The 17,792-nt window shown below is 39.0% G+C and overlaps 1 protein-coding gene across 1 annotated transcript; it reads left to right on the forward strand.

The window, feature by feature from the left end:
- Positions 1-10,238: 10,238 nt before the first annotated feature.
- Positions 10,239-17,542, forward strand: LOC117097186 (putative uncharacterized protein C6orf183). The gene is made up of 4 exons (XM_033234823.1): positions 10,239-10,446; positions 13,010-13,174; positions 16,742-16,814; positions 17,067-17,542. Exons 2-4 carry the CDS (start codon positions 13,029-13,031, stop codon positions 17,172-17,174), a joined length of 327 nt encoding a protein of 108 aa, XP_033090714.1. The 5' UTR covers positions 10,239-10,446; positions 13,010-13,028; the 3' UTR covers positions 17,175-17,542.
- The last annotated feature ends 250 nt before the right edge of the window (positions 17,543-17,792 follow it).

Raw genomic sequence — 17,792 nt, forward strand, 5'->3', positions numbered from 1 at the left:
CTCAAATAATCATCATATCAGAGGTCATCATGTATCCTTAGATATCAGCATTGCTAAGACCAGGAATATAGTTATTAGACAGTAACTTACAGGAAAGGCTCAAGGTTTCATTTACATGGGAAATGAGAACTAGACAGGGTGATGACTGTTTTTGTTGTTAACCTTACCTCAGTGTTTTATCTCAGGTGGTCCCCAAGACCACCATCAGCATCAGTGATTCACTGGAGGGACTGACAGAACTCACAAAAGCTATTAAGTTATGATTATGGTATATTATAGCAAAAGAACATAGATTAAAATCAGCAACTGAAAAAAGTCACATAGGGCAAAGTCCAGGGGACACCAGGCACAAGCTTCCAGTTGTCCTTCGCCCATGAAATCATGTAGACAGCCCATAATTCTCTCAGCAACAATGTGTGACAACATTCTTGGAGAATTGCTAACCAGGGAAGCTCCACCAAGCCTTGGTGTCCAGATTTTTTCTTGAGGGTTGGGCATAGCATGGCTGATAGCCCATGTGACTGACCTTCAGTTTTCAGCCCCTCCAAAGTTGGAGCTGATACTACATGGCCTAAGGACCTCACCATTAATCACATTGTTAGCTCAGACTATCTGGTATGGCTTAAGGCCCCCAGGTAAATTAAAACGTTGATATCAGGCAGGATAGTCCAAGGACTTAGAGGTTATCTTGAATCTGGGAACAGGACAAACATTTCTTTGGAATGTGAAAAGTTTACACAATCAAGACTTGCTATGTTGATCCTTTACTGCAGTATTGTTTTTTGTTTTCTGACCCAAATGTGATGTGCATTGCTTACCTATTGTGGCCTCTGATTATGCCTCCAAATTTCCTCCTAAAGCATGGATTTGACCATAAATTTGCTTAGTGATTTTCTAATTTAGTATCATTAATTTGATGAGGAGTTTTACTATGTGACTGTGATAAAAGGCTATGCTTAATATACAAAGACCTTCTTACAAGTCTAGTTAATAAAACTAGGGCCATGTGTTACCACAACATAGGAGTTAACTTTGTCTGGAGGCTTTTTCAAGCCCAAGAGGTCATTACTTTATGTGTAAGATACTGCCTACATACTATAGTCAGGAACCAAGAACCAGTCAATTTACCTCAGCCAAGTTGCTTGGACTGCTTTGGTTAATAATGGGTTTGCCATATCTACTTTAATGAGATGTGTGGCATGGTCATGGTTACAAAAGTGATTTGTTAATTATTGCCTGGTAGGAAGGAGAACATGTTTTTTTGAACCTGTGCAAATAGCCATATGTCTATGAAAAGTAAAGGGATACTTTTGTGTAATATTTAACCATGTATACCATTGTTTGTATACTTTTTAATGTCATTTTCTACAGGATTATTATTTTTGCATTTTCCTGACACTGTATTACTTAGAAGTTATATTAATAATTTTTATTAATTTTTTTCCTGAATCCTAAAAGGTCAGTTGGAACATGAGACCATTTAAAAAATTATTTCATTCCAGTTTATTGAAGGGTAGCCTATTGAGAGTTTGAGAAAAAGAAGAAAGGAATCTTTCCTTTCCTTCCTGCCCCGCCCCCCACCCTACCCCTCGCCTCTTTTTTTTTTTTCAGGGTTTTGTTCTGTCACCCAGGCTGGAGTCGAGTGGATGCAATCAAAGCTCACTGCAACCTCAAACTCTTGGGCTTAAGCAGTCCTCCTACCTCTGCCTCTCAAGTAGCTGGGACTACAGGTGCATGCCACCACACCTGGCTTTTTTTGAGGAGACGGGGTCTCACTTTGCTGCCCAAGCTGGTCTCAACTCTGGGCTCAAGCAGTCCTTCCATCTCAACCTCCTAAAGCTCTGGGATTACAGGCATGAGCCACTGTGCCCAGCAGAATTTTTCTTATATGTCCGTTAGAAATAGAACATTAGCCACATGCTATGATTTCAGTATGTCACTCGAAAGCCATTTGTTGAAGCTGAACGTGGTGGCTCACGCCTATAATCCCAGCATTTTGGAAGGCAAAGGCAGGTGGATCACTTGAGGTCAGGAGTTCGAGACCGGCCTCCAACATGGTGAAACCCCGTCTCTTAAAAAAAAAAAAAAATTAGCAATTAGCTGGGTGTGGTGGCACGCACCTGTAGTCCCAGCTACTTGTCAGGCTGAGGCAAGGAGAATCGCTTGAACCCAGGAGACAGAGGGTGCAGTGAGCCGAGATCATGCCTGGGCAACAGAGTGAGTCTTGGGCTCAAAAACAAAACAAAACAAAACAAAACCTTGTGCTGGAAACTTAACCTCCAATGAAACAGTGTTGGGAGGTAGGGCCTGATGGATACAAATTACAGTGTCTAGGATGGATACTTTACTCTTTTCTCTTGATAAGGGAGAGAGGTTATGTTATGCACTGAGAACTTTTCAGATTTCTTGCAGAGGTCATAATGTTCCAGACAAGCCAGCAGCAGTCATTCCCATCCCATCACAGATCCAGGCTCATTTGTAGAATGGTTACAAAAACCAAGCAAAACCTTCTGTAAAGTTTCTACCCTTTGCTCTAAAGTTACATAAAAACAATTTCAAAGTTTATTCACTGTGTATATTTTGTTCTTTTTCATGGTAGATTTGTCTGTTGGAATTAGATATCCCTAAATAGTTGTTCAAATGATGGTTTTTTCTGACCAATCTCCTACATATTTCTGAGGGAGAGAGGACATTGACTTCGGAGAAAGAAAGCTGTGTAATTACAAATGGACTATTACAAAAAACTATGCCTTCCTTTTTGAGGAGAAAAAAATGCTTTTAAAAAATTAATACACAGGCTGGGCATGGTAGCTCACGCCTATAATCCAAGTCCTTTGGGAGGCTGAGGTGGGAGGATGGCTTGAGCTCAGGAGTTTGAGACCAGCTTTGGCAACATAGTGAGACCTCATCTCTATCAAAAATTAAAAAATTAGCCAGGCACAGTGATGCACGCCTGCAGTTTCAGCTACTTGGGAGGCTGAGATGGGAGGATTGCTTGAGCCCCAGAGATGGAGGCTGTGTGAGCCATGATCATGTCACTGCACTCCAACCTAGGAGACAGAGCAGGACCCTATCTCAAAAAATAATAGCAATACACAGAACTACCAGCCTTAATTTATAACATTAGCCACAGATGGATCAAATGTAATAAAAGTACAAAAAGCATGAGTCATTGGTTGATGGTAGCAGCTCCAGATCTCCAAGGGATTCTCTACATTCCAGTGGCCACAAAAATATTTTTCTTAATTGATTTGAACTCATAGTGGCATACAAAAATGAAAAACAAGTTTCGTCAATGGTCAGAAGACGAGAGAGAAAGTAAATCAGTGATGTAGGGAGTGATACGAGCAACTTTCCAATGTACTAGTGCAACCTATCAATTTGACCAAACTCATGTCTTAAGACCCAGATGCAAAGAAAAGATGTATCTTAGATGACAGAAGATAACAGAATCCTCAAGACAAAAACAAAGTACAATCAGATGTCCTGTCGTTGTTGCCTCACAAAGAACAGATCGACCATTAAAATATGTATTTTCAACATTGCTGCCACCAAAGGAGAAATAAATGGCTGTTTACAAATCAGAACCAGTGTGGAAAGCAGACTTGGCCAGGAAGCAAAAAACAAATGTGAAGAGCCAGAAAAAGAACTTGAATCGACTAGATTAAGACCTTACTGCCTCAGGACTGGAAATTGTATACCTCAAATAGCCCTTGAGTTGCTCTTCATGGACAATGTGGTGGACTTCACCCTGGTTGATGGATACACAAAATCTTAGAGGAATCTATACAATTGTTAAAGAAATATAGACAAAGTATTTAGGGGGGAAAGTTTACTTTCCAGGAAAGTTTGCAAGCAACTCCAAGTTTTGAAAGGACTGGCTCATCAAATAAAAAAATACCAAAAAAAAAAAAAAAACCCACAGAATTACCAGTATTATCAAGCTTGTAGTTGTCTATTCATGGTAGAAAAGACAGCAGTTTTCTCAAATGATTGTTATAGCCACAAAGATCATCACAGATTTTCATCTATTATCATTGCAAAAGTTGGCAATAAAATGGCTTTTATTAAAGGAATTAGTAAATTATAAACAAAACTTAAGCATTATTTTATTTTGGGAAAATGAATGACAGTGACCCTATTTTTTGTTTGCTTATTTTTCTCAGGGTGCAAGATATTTTCTGACTACAATGTACATGTTGATAATGCTCTGATAACGGCAGAGCAGTGTGTACATTTTGCTTTCACACATGCTTCTTTTGATCTTTGGTAATTTCTTTAAAAAACGTTTCCATGAACAGATAATGAGGTGGTTTATTATTATTTGAGGTAAAAGAGATAATAATATGGAGCAGGGGGAGCCAAAGTTTAAGAAAGTTGCTTTGGTGCTGGGCGCAGTGGCTCATGCCTGTAATCCCCGCACTTTGGGAGGCCGAGGTAGGCAGATCATGAGGTCAGGAGTTCAAGACCAGTCTGACCAACATGGTGAAATCCTGTCTCTACTAAAAATATAAAAATTAGCCGGACATGGTGGTGTGCACCTGTAATCCCAGCTACTCAAGAGGCTGAAGCAGGAGAATCATTTGAACCCGGGAGGTAGAGGTTGCAGTGAGCCAAGATTGCACCACTGCACTCCAGCCTAGGTGACAGAGACTCCGTCTTTAAAAAAAATTTGCTTTGGAAAACAGGAATATTTTCTTTTTTATTTTTTTTCTTTGAAGGCAGTTGTCATATCTTTAGGGACAAGATAGTAGGAAGCTTATAATTCATGGGGTTATTATAATTCTAATGATTAATACAAATAATAAAAAAGGAAGTTTTGACTGAGAAAAAGGACAGGAGAGAAGGGAGTAGAACAAAATTAAATTTACCAAGACATTTCAGTTAAAAGTTAGACTGGATGCAGAAGCTGACTGTCAGACCTCAAGAAAAACATACAGGCAGAATTCTATAGTTCAAAAATTCATATAATATTAAATACTTAGAAGATTTAAGATTCACTTAATCTGTATTCCTTAGATGAGCCTCCTCTTTCAGATACCTTGGTTTTTCCCAGAGCTCTATTAGGTCAAACTGTAGGTTATGTTCCATTAGTAGATCCTGACTTTGATTCAGTGGTTTGTGAACCAAAGTTTGTTTTTAATGGAGTAGAAAAATGTCACAGTACATTGCATGGAGTACAAGCCAATGTTGAGATTTTCACTTTGGGTAAGATTTTTTTTTTTTTCTTTGAGACAGAGTCTCACTCTGGTGCCTAGGCTGGAGTGCAGTGGTGCGATCTTGGCTCACTGCAACCTCTGCCTCCCAGGTACAAGTGATTCTCCTGCCTCAACCTCCCGAATAGCTGGGATTACAGGTGTGGCCACCATGCCCAGCTAATTTTTGTGGGTTTTTTTGTAGAGACGGGGTTTCACCATGTTGACCAGGCTGGTCTTGAACTCCTGACCTCAGGTGATCCACATACCCTCGGCCTCCCAAAGTGCTAGGATTACAGGTCTGAGCCACTGTGCCTGGCTACTTTGGGTGAGATTTAGTAAAGGCCACATCACTAAAACACTTAAGTTACAGTCATATGTTGAAAGACATTGGACTGTTACAGAAGCAACAAAGACTAGAAGAACCAAAATTCCAGAAATGAAGGAGCCTTCCTAGGTGAGCTGACAATCCCTGGTTATTTGCTTCCTTAGCCAATCTACCAGTTCTAGTCACAGTGACACTGTTTTGGCATAAGAACCCAAATGGGACAAAGAGGAGCCAGGGAGACTTTTGAAGGCCATGGCTGCAGGAATGGCAGATTTGAATCTAATGTCTGAAATATACCCATTGGATATTTGCTGAATGCCAAGGTATGAAGGAGACTGGGGAGCTCGTCTAGAAAGGCAAAGTAAAATCTGCAGTCTTGCCATGCTTAAAAGATAAACCCTGCTAGAGAGGAACTGTGTCAAATATACGACAGTTCTCTCCCTCAATTTTTTGCCAGATTTTGAACTTTCATGGGATGGGAAACTAAGTTCAAACCTTTGAAGGACAGAATTTCAGAGGTGAGGAAAAAGAGAAATGTCAAGCTATCAATCAAAAGGCTCGGAAGGCACACCTAAGAAGGAAGTTGGAAAGGCAGGTAAAATCTGAGATTAGCTTAGGAGACAACACCCCACAGGAGAGAGGAAACCAGCACAAAATACTTGGCCAGCTTTCCTCTCTAGACGTTTGCCAGATTTTGAAGCTGCAGGCGGTTAAAGAGCTAAACTAAAACCTCTAAAAGGGTGGAACTGAATCTTTGGTTAAAAAAACAAAACAAACAAAAAAACAAAATAACACTAGCCAAAGAATAAAAACCTTACAATGGGCCAGGCATGGTGGCTCACACCTGTAATCCCAGAACTTTGGGAGGCCGAGGCAGGTGGATCACCTGAGGTCAGGAGTTTGAGACTAGCCTGACCAACATGGAAAAACCCCGTTTCTACTAAAAATACAAAATTAACCAGGCGTGGTAGCACACGCCTGTAATCCCAGCTACTCGGGAGGCTGAGGCAGGAGAATCACTAGAACCTGGAAGGTGGAGGTTGTAGTGAGCCGAGATCGCACCACTGCACTCCAGCCTGGGCAACAAGAGCAAAACTCGGTCTCTAAATTAAATTAAATTAAAAAAATATATATATATATATATAAAACTAAAGTGTTGAGGACAAAATGGAGAAATAGGTAAATTCACTGTAATTGTTAAAGATTTTAATATACCTATTTCATATATCCTTTAAAAAATCAATGATTATATCAATGGATATAAAAGATTTGAACAACATGACTAACTAATATGATCTAATTGACATACATAAAATACTATTCCCAACATCAGAATACACATTTTTTCGAGTATACATGAAACATTTGCCAAAATAACCATATGTTCGGTTATAAAGCAAGCTCAACATATTTTTAAGAATTGAAGTCATACAGAGTATGTTCTCAGGCCACAGTGGAATCATACTAGAAACCATAACAGAAAGAACCAGTTTTAAATAACCTTTATGTCAAAAAAGAAATCATAATAGAAATTAGAAAATATTTAAAATATAATGAAACCACAACATTAAAAACTTCTGTGATGTAGCTAGAATAGTGCTTAGAGGACAATTTATAGCATTAAATACATTACACGAGAGGTTAAAAATTATTGATCTAAACATCCATCTCAAGAACTGGAAAAAGAAAAGCAAATTAAACTCAAGATAGTAAAAGCAATGATCTAAGGTGAGCAGAAATCAGTAAAAGAAAAGGCAGACATAAATAACCTAGAGAAAACTCAATAATACTGGTTCTTTGAAAAAATTGGTAAAATTGGTAAATCTCTAATAAAACTGATCAAGATAAAAGCACAAGTACAAGCTGGGCATGGTGGCTCACGCTTGTAATCCCAGCACTTTGGGAGGCCAAGGTGGGCGCATCACCTGAGGTCAGGAGTTCAAGACCAGCTTGGCCAATATGGTGAAACCCTGTCTCTACTAAAAAATAGAAAAATTAGCCAGGTGAGGTGACACCTGCCTATAATCCCAGCTACTCAGGAGACCGAGGCAGAAGAATCACTTGAACCTGGGGGGCGGAGCTTGTAGTTAGCCGAGATTGTGCCACTGCACTCCAGCCTGGGTGACAGAGCAAGACTTTGTCTCAAAAAAAAAACAAGTACAGAAATTACGAATATCAGGAATATAAAAGGAGACAGCACTACACATTTTATAAATGTTAAAAAGATAAGAAGCTTAAAAGGACAACATCAAGAAGGTGAAAGGATGACCCACAGAATGGAAGAAAATATTTGTAAATCATATATCTGATAAGGGACATGTATCTAGAATATATAAAGAACTCTTACAACTTCATCAATAAAATACAAATAATCCAATTAAAAATGGGCAAAGGATCTGAATGGACATTTCTCCAGAGAAGACATACAAATGGCCAATAAGCACGTGAAAATTTGATTGACATCATTAGCCCCAGGGAAATGCAAATTAAAACCGCAATGAGATACCACTTCACACCAACTAGTATGGCTTAAATTAAAAAGACAGATAGTAACAGGTGTTAGCAAAGCTGTGGAGAAATTGGAATTCTCTCATATGTGGCTGATTGGAATATAAAATGGTACGACCACTTTGGAAAACAGTCTGGCAGTTTCTCAAAGGTCAAACATATTTACCCCGTAATTCCACTCCTACACATATACTCAAGGGAAATGAAAACAGATGTACACAAAACCTTGTATATGAATGTTGATAGCAGTGTTATTTATAATTGCCCCCAAATTGAAACAACCCAGATGTCCATCAGTTGATGAACAAATAAAATGTAGTACAGTTGTTCAATGAAATATCACTCAGCCATTGAAAATGAATGAAGTGCTGATACATGCTACAACAAGGATGAGGTTTGAAAACACGCTAAGTGAAAGAAGCCAGTCACAAAGGACCATATATGGTATGGTTCCGTTTATATGAAATGTTCATATAAATCTGTAGAGACAAATCTGTAAAGACAGAAAGTCAAGTAGTGGTTGCCTATTGTTAGGGAGAAGAGGTAGCTTAGAGAGAAGTGAGGAGTGGCAGGTAATGGCAAAAGGGTTTCTTTTTAGTGTAATGAAATGTTCTAAAATTGATTATGGTTATGATTGCACAACTCTGTGAATATACTAAATAAAAAAGCATTGGTTGTGCATTTCATGTGGGTTAATCAGATGGTATGTTAATTATATCTCAACAAAGCTGTTAAAGTATGAGAATATTATGAAAAACCTCACATCCCCCCAAAATTCGTCTACTTAGATGAAATGTACTTATATATCAAAATGTTCTTTTAAAAGTCTTAATAAAATGAACACAAAAATAAATAAAAAATTGAATAGTTATATAGCTGTTTAAAAAATTGAATCTGTAATTGAAGTCCTCCCATTCAGAAAACTTCAGTTTACTTTATTTCAGAAATGACTTATTCCAAACATTTAAGGAAAAATATAGTAATTATAAACGTTCTTCAGAAAATAGAGAGCACTTCACAACATGTCTTGTGAAGCCAGCATAATCTTGATACCAAAATCTGACAAAAACATTATAAGAAAAATGACAGGCCAATGTCTCTCATGAACATAAATGCAAACATTATAAACAACATAGCAGAAAATTGAATAAACTTTTCTATAAAAAAAAAGATAACAAATTATGACCAAATGGAGTTCATTCTAAAAACACAATTTTGGATTAACTTTTGAAAATCTGTGAAATTAACCACATTAACAAATATATGAGGGCGATCACATGATTAATAGATTCAGAAAAAGCATTTGACATAATTCACTCTTTCAAGAAAAAATTAAAATAAACCTCTCAGCAAACTAGAAGTAGAAGCAGGTTATTCAACTCAGACTATCAAATATATTTATCTCATGTCCCCCATGTTCTATAGACACAATGAAGGGAAAACACTAATGTGTTTATCTGAACAATGCCTGGGGGATGATGAAGCAGACTTGGAAGGAACCCGGGCCGTTGAGTGCCCGTTTAGTAGTGGGGCTGCTCTACAACCCTAGACCATTTACATTAGCACCGTTAGGTTAGAGAGACTTAAAAGATCTTTTTTCTTTGATTGATTGATTGATTGATTGGAGATAGAGCCTCACTCTGTCACACAGACTGGAGTACAGTGGTACTCACTGCAACCTCAGCCTCCCGGGTTCAAGCCATTCTGCCTCAGCCTCCTGAGTTGCTGGGATCACAGGCATATGCTACCACCTCCGGCTAGTTTTTGTATTTTTAGTAGAGGTGGGGTTTCACCGTGTTGGCCAGACTGATCTCGATCTCCTGACCTCAAGTGATCTACCCGCCTCAGCCTCCCAAAGTGCTGGGATTATAGGCGTGAGTTTGTTCTTTTACCCACTGGTGATGGTGTCTTTTTGTTACAGTGGCTTAGCCACACCCCTATTAATGCAGAAGCTGGCATGTAATGCACTTCATTTGAAAGCATAGATGATTTGAAAGCATTTGATGATCAAGATGACTACACATCAAAAATGTTTACCCAAGAAGGTTACAGAGTGTCTATCTGTGCAGATCAATAAAGAGAATTGGATTGGCCCACAGTGATATGGGACCAGTTTGCTTATCAGTTTAAATTCTGGCATTTGCTAGAAAAAAACAATTGTTTTATTTTGGTACGTATCACATTATCAAGTTTTGGGAGCCTTTTAAACACTTGAAGCTGTGCTTTATATATTTTGATGAGCTTAACCATTTACATTTATTATAATTATTGTTACATTTGAAATTAATTCTGCCATACTTCGTTTTGTTTCCCCTCCCCCACTTTTCTTACCTTCTATTGCAGGGGTCCCCAGACCCCAGGCCATGGACCTGTACTGATCAGTGGCCTGTTAGGAACTGGGCCACACAGCAGGAGGTAAGTACAGGCAAGTAAGCATTACCATCTGAACTTCCTCCGGTCAGATCAGTAGTAGCATTTAGATTCTCATAGGAGCATGAACCCCATTGTGAACTGTGCATGTGAGGGATCTAGGTTGCATGTTCCTTGTGAGAATCTAACTAATGCTTGATGATCTGAGGTGGAACAGTTTCATCCTGAAACCATCCCTCCTCCCGGCCACCCGCTGCTTCCCATCCGTGGAAAAATTGTCTTCCACGAAACCAATCCCTGTTGCCAAAAAGGTTGGGGACCACTGTTTATTGGATTTAAAAGTCCTATCTCACCCCTTACTCCCACTACTTTGGGAAGCTCTAGGATGCATTTCTTTCTTTCTTTCTTTCTTTCTTTCTTTCTTTCTTTCTTTCTTTCTTTCTTTCTTTCTTTCTTTTTCTTTCTCTCTTTCGTTCTCTCTTTGTCTCTCTCTTTCTTTCTTTTTTTTATAGGTACAGATATTTTTATTATTTTTTATTTTTATTTTTTCCTTTTTTTATTATACTTTAAGTTCTAGGGTACATGTGCACAACATGCAGGTTTGTTACATATGTGTATATGTGCCATGTTGGTGTGCTACACCCATGAACGCGTCATTTACATTAGGTATATTTCCTAATGCTATCCCTCCCCTCTCCCCACACCCTACTACAGGCCCCGGTGTGTGATGTTCCCCACCCTGTGTCCAAGTGATCTCATTGTTCAATTCCCACCTATGAGTGAGAACATGTGGTGTTTGGTTTTCTACCCTTGCCATAGTTTGCTCAGAATGATGGTTTCCAGCTTCATCCATGTTCCTACAAAGGACATGAACTCATCTAGGATGCATTTCTATTCTTTTACTAATTGCCTTGAAACTTTTAAAATAGTTACTCAGTATTTCTCTTCTAAACATGCCTGCTTTATCCCCATCCAAGCCTGCTGTAACCACACATTGAACACCCTCAAATCTTGCTCAAGCTGATCTTACTATTTTTGTCTTAAATTTTAACCACTTTTAAATGCATAAAATTATGTATGATATGTAATTATGAATGACAAATAATTAAATGTACTTATTTTTAAAAACATTATTGAAGAAATTCTCTTTTCTCGCAATCTCTTTTCTAAGACTACATGAGGTCCCAGTGCTTGCCTGACACATGGTAGGTTCTCAATCAATGAAGCACACCTCCCATACCCCTCCACGTAAACAGTTGTCTCTTTAAATCTAGACATGAGTGCTCAGCAGGCATGTATTTCTCTGGGTTGGATTCATTTCATGGACTGTTGTCAAAGACTGACCCCTTTATGTTAATTTTCTGAATACTGTACTTGACTGTGTTGCAAGCTAAACAGTACAGGATTAAATGTTCTCATTTCTGAGCTGTGAAGTGTTGAAACTAATCAAGTAATGAAGGCAGAATGTCTGTCCTGTGGGAGAATAATCAGCCAGTCTGTGTTGCTCCCACTCTTGGCTGCCAATTGGAATGCAGCTGTTAAGGCAGTTGTTTAACTGTTCGTCCAACTTGAAAAGACACTGCCAAATGGCAAATATTTTCTATAACAACATTTTACTTTTGCTAAGAACAATAACAGTGCATTTTATTGAGCTCCAATGGCATGCCAAACATGACAGATTTATTACTAGGCAGGTTCACAACCTGGACTGAACATAGATGCTCATTTCCATTTGTAATATATTTAGAAAAAGAATAAATAGGCTCCCAAAGGAAGCCTCTACACAAAACATCTCTACAGCTTAATTATTTGTTGAAATGACAGCATATTAACTTGAGAAAATGAAATATCTCGAAAGGAAAGATGAGAACCTAGAAATATCAAAGGAAAAAAAGAAGGTTTAAGTATTATAAATCTCTCTAATGTGGCCTAAGTGAGACTTAACTCCTACTTGTCCAGGACAGGTGAGGGCAGCACTAACACAAGGAAATACGTCATCTGTTGAATCCCCTGCAATGTATGGGTCCCAGGACTTCTGAGTCATGCAGTTAATCTACATTGTTAATGACAATGTTGACACTAAGTACTTAACAAACAATTATGTTGAATTTGACAGACTGTGAACCAGGTGAGGTGGGGTGGGAGGTTAACAGCTGTTATTTAATGGTAAAACCTGTGTGCTAAATATAGGCAGTCAAAATTAAGAAAACACATTCAAATGCAAAAGTACAATTTTCTATTAGAAGTCAGCAATAACTGCCACTCACAGTAGTTAGTGTGTAATCCCTACAAACATTTATCAAGACTGTAGAGGTGAGGTGTTGAGGGGAGGTGCATTTTCACTTATTAAACCCCAACAGCCAAAGCTGAAGCAGAGATGTTTTTGAAGGTGAACTGGGTTAATCAAAGGCATGACCAGTGGAGATTCTGATTGACTTTTTCTCTACTGTTTACTAGATGTTAATTAAATCACAAATGACAACAGTCTAATAGCAAAATGCATGCATTTCTACAGAGTCCACATGATTTCTTGCACAAAGATAGACAAAGTTCCACATACTGGGTAATGGTCACTGAGGGCATCAAGCTTTGTGATCCTCTTTTTCAGGGATACAGAAAAACAGCAAATGCAAATCATGGATGAAATTTATAAGATCACTTCCACAGAAAGGGTCCAGCTGTTGGAGAAAAAACTGGCTGTGCAACTGACTGAACTGAAGTCTGAGATAGAAGAGCAGGGAGCTCTTCAGAGAACAACTAATCGAGTTTACAGGTAAATAGTGGCAGTGAGAAGGTGTGATCTTCAGGGCCTTTACTCCCCACTCTCACTCCATAATCTCCATCAGCACCCTTTCTTCTTTTTACACGGACAATTGGCATTATCTCCAGTTCAGATAGATAGTATATAATAGCAGTTTCAGGTACCCATTTCTAACCTGATTGCTGCCTCTAAGATTTTTCTATATTCTAGATTTGTTAAGACAGATCCAAGCAAAAGTCTTACCAAAGAAAATGTAGAAGTGTTTTTACATGTTAACTAATGCTATGGTCTTAAAGTTACAGAAGCTGTAATACAAATCATACTCAGTGAAAGGAGATCTCATTTTACCCAATAATATTTTAATTGAATTTGACCTTGATTTTGGTGAGAAATTTAAAAGCTGAAATAATGGTAGGCATTTGGTAATACATTATGCAAAACAATGTTCTGTGAGTGTTACCAGCACTGTGGATTCTTGCTCTCTGCCAGGATAGAAATCAAGAGAGATCACCAAACAGAGCAGCAAAGGAAAGTTTATTCAGCTTGTGCACAAGGGAGCCAGCACCGAGAAAGGAAAAGTAAAGAGCTGCTCTCCAAGGGTAGTGTGTGGGTTAGTTTTATAGGATCCTATGATAGAGAAGGGTTACATCAGGGCATATATGGTGGGGGGACTGGGGTGCAGTTTCTAGTGCTCATGCAGGGGCTCAACATGCTTCTTCATACATCAGATGTAGCATTAGCATTTTAAATCTCCACCCAAGGCATTATTCTTAGCACAAAAATGAGGAAGGGGTAACTACAAGTTGAGTTTTAATTCTAACTGCACATGTGGGGCTTAATGGAAGTCTCTAGCCCCCCAAAGTAGGAACTCGCTGTTAATAACTTCTTGGGTCTTTTGTTACTGATTTGCTGAGAGTTATGTAAGCTAGAGTGAGAGTGGCTTTTGTTCTTCTCCTTTAGAGCAGATCACAACAGGAAGCCAGCCAGCCTGTTTCATTAGGAGCTCTTCTATAGGTAAATGCTGCCAACAACAGCAATCAAGTTCTTGTAGAGAAACAAGAGACATAGATCAGGCCCTAATGACAAGTCTCATGGGCCCAGGACCTTCATATCCCTCTGTTTCTGTTACTGCCGCAAGTGATCAAAAGGAGCAGTATAAGAACCCTGTTAGGTTGAATCATTGAGAAAATACAATATGAATGGTGGGAGGTTTGGAGAGGTCAGAAGATGCAGTAAGCAGGTGAATTAGTACTTCATTCCAAAGACAATTCTGAAGAACCAGCATTTCATATGTTTTTTAATTAGTATTTAAAACCATCAGGTGTCTGAAGCAAATCAGATTGTGTGATGAGATGGAAAGATCATGGAACCATGCAAGTCATAATTTTTCTCAACTTTGGTTTCTTTATTTGAAAAATGAGGTTAGTACCTTGCCTACCTACATAAGGTCATGAGGATAATGAAATAATGCAGGTTAAAGTATTTTTAAAACAAGAAAACACAATGCAAAGATGGAGTGTTGATATTATTATGATTTAAATGTCAGAATGGCAGGCAAGTGACTCCCCAGTGTACACTGGGATAAGAAAGGCTTTCTGATGTCTCTTAGAATCGAGTGATGGGAAATCCTGGATTGCCTTATTTGTCTACTCCCCCAAACCACCCAACACTGCACCTGGAAGAATCTTTTAGTCTAACAAATGCTTCTTGAGCACCTTCTGTTTTCCAGGTGCTGTGCTAGGTTCTAGAGTCCAAGGAACATGGAAATATCCACTCCCGATAATCACTTTAACATTCTCATTCCACTAGACTGAAAAATCTATTGAGGCCTGGAGAACTGTGTGTCTTAATCATTTTCCCTTTTTTTTTTTTTTTTTTTTTGCATCCTTTCCCTCGTTTCACTCCACAAAGCTAAGACTTTGCAGTGGTTAAGTGTTTCATAAATTCTTGCTGAATGAATAAATGAATTAATGGTGTTGAATGAACAATGCTTGATGAATATAGCAGTAAATCTCTTTTTGCAGGTTGATATACACACTACTTATGTTCACCAGTTTCTTCTGGGTCATTCACAGGCACTTTGAGGTTAACTGAGAGGAAAGACAAGATCCGAGTGAGACGGGGCTGGGTAGCTAAGCCCATGACCCTCCTCATCTCCCAGTATGCCAAAGATAAGAAGACCAGAGGGCAGGGGAAAGTTTCTTGTGTTTCTCTAACTACCTGGTAATAGCTGATCCCTTTTCTGGTTGGTTACTCGTTCCTCACTGCCACAAGGCTGCAGCCAGGATTCAGAATCACAGAAATTATACCTTAGGTTTATTACTGTTTTTATTCTCAAATCCCTTTCAGAACTCACCTCTTCTCCCGCCCCCCCCCCCATTAAAGCAAAGATATTAGGAGATAAGAGGGGCATTATCTCCAACTTCAGAGGTGGAAATTTGACACAATATGTCTAAATGTGTTGCTTAGGCTCACTTGACTGATGGATTTCTTGACTGTCAGCCTGGGGTTCTTTTCACAGAACCACTGCCTGTAGTGGGGGAAATTGCTGGCAAGTGTACAAACTTAACAGTGTATTTTTATCTTCCCTTAAAACTTATCTGGGAACTCATAGGGCCATATGAACAATATTAACCTAAATGTCACTGCTTACACCTCCTTCATAATCTCTAGGTGGTCTCTCACCTGTTTGCTAGACTACCTGCTGTGGCCCCTTACCAATGTCTGCAAAATACTATCTTGAGAAAGTGATGCTGGCATCAGGGTTGCTGTTTCCTGGTATTTCCGAAGCTGCCAAACCTTGGGATATATCTTATCCCAAATGTGGAGCACTCTGCTGTTCCCAACCCAGGGTCCCACCCCCTTACCAGGTGACCCCACAGCTTGTGCCTCTTTGTATCAGAGTCCATGGTAAAAACAATAGCTCCCTCATAACGGTGTGAACAGGAATCCACAAGGCTGCTTAAACAGGCACTTCTGCTATAAATGTTTTTCCTAGGAATCAATAATTTTCCTGAAGCATTAAGTTTGGTTAAAATGATTCCTGAAGTATTTCATCTTTGATATTTAAGAATCACTCCCACCCCCCAGCAGATAATTCATCAAGAACACAAAAATAAAAGCATTTTATTTTAAATTACACGATATTGGTTTTATGTGCCAGTTAGGGTGAAAGGGGGATCTGAGAGGCACAATATTTGTCAGAGATAAGGTTGCTGGAGTGAATACGGTCGGGGAAATAAAAAGCCTCACCATTGTGTCCCTCCCTTTACTCTACAGTAGGAAATAGTGAGATGAATCAAGGGTAGAACAAAATACTCTGTTTGTATGGGGAGGAGAGAGAAAAATTGGCCCAGGGAAAGGTTTAGCAAACATGCTAATCAAAAAAGATTCTAACCAAAACAAAAGGATGTGGCCTTTGCCACATAATTCAGTATATATTCAATAATTCAGTATAATGTGATATACTTATTCAGAAATGAGCAGTTGTGAAGAGTTACAGATTAATCATGGCCTATCTATAATCTGGTCGATTACAGCTTTTGTAATTCTACTTATATTGCATAAATCTTTCTGCAGCTCTGTTCAAATGCCAAAGGATATTTATTACTTTAGAAGAGAGAGGGAACTGGCACTGAAGAAAACCTTACAGGTGAGTAGGAGAGTGGGCTATTTCAATACAACAATAAGTTTGATTTTTCTGATTGGTAACTTTTAGCAGAAACAGTTTATTTTTGCAGACAAACAGCTGATGCTATTAACAGTATTTATGAGAACAGGCCACTATTCAGCTTACCACTGGATCAGAGCAGACCATTATTTCCTTGGAAAAGTCTGATTTTGTGATACTTGAAATTTTACAGTTCTTTAATTTGGGATGTTAAAACTAGTTTTTTGGATTTAGGTGGCCGAGTCGAAGTCCTTTGTTGTTCAGGCAGACATCATGCAGAGGGAGCTAGAGAGCTGCCTAAGAAGGGAGTACACCCCTGAAAATTTACCTTTGCTTCTGTGACAGGTAAGAGTGATATTGCAATTTGAAAAATTCATTTGAAATTTAGTAGAAATGTATGGGCAAACTGGCTTTCAGGTATATCCTTTCACTAGGGTAGGTTTTGTTTTTCTCGACATATATAGTTTGCACAACTTGGCTAGTGTAAACGCTGCTGTCAGAGATCTATTTCATAGTTTTAAATTCGGCTTGAAGGCATAGAATAATTGACTGAATTTCTGCTAAATACTTTCTGTGTCGATTATGTAGGGCAATATGACATTGACTAGGACAGTTCCAGCCCTTAAAAAGCTATTGGCTATGGCCAGGCATGGTGGCTCATGCCTGTGATCTCAGCCCTTTGGGAGGTTGAGGCAGGCAGATCACTTGAGGTTAGGAGTTCGAGACCAGCCTGACCAATATGGTGAAACCCTGTCTCTACTAAAAATACAAAAATTAGGTGGGCGTGGTGGCACATGCCTGTAGTTGCAGCTACTCGGGAGCCTGAGGCAGGAGAATCGCTTGAAACCAGGGGGCGGAGGTTGCTGTGAGCTCAGATTGAACCACCGCACTCCAGCCTGGGTGACAGAGTGAGATTCTATCTAAAAACAACAACAACAACAACAGCTATTGTCTAACCTA

This window comes from Trachypithecus francoisi, unplaced genomic scaffold (assembly GCF_009764315.1).
Source record: "Trachypithecus francoisi isolate TF-2019V2 unplaced genomic scaffold, Tfra_2.0 Lachesis_group15, whole genome shotgun sequence".
Taxonomy (NCBI): Eukaryota; Metazoa; Chordata; class Mammalia; order Primates; family Cercopithecidae; genus Trachypithecus; species Trachypithecus francoisi.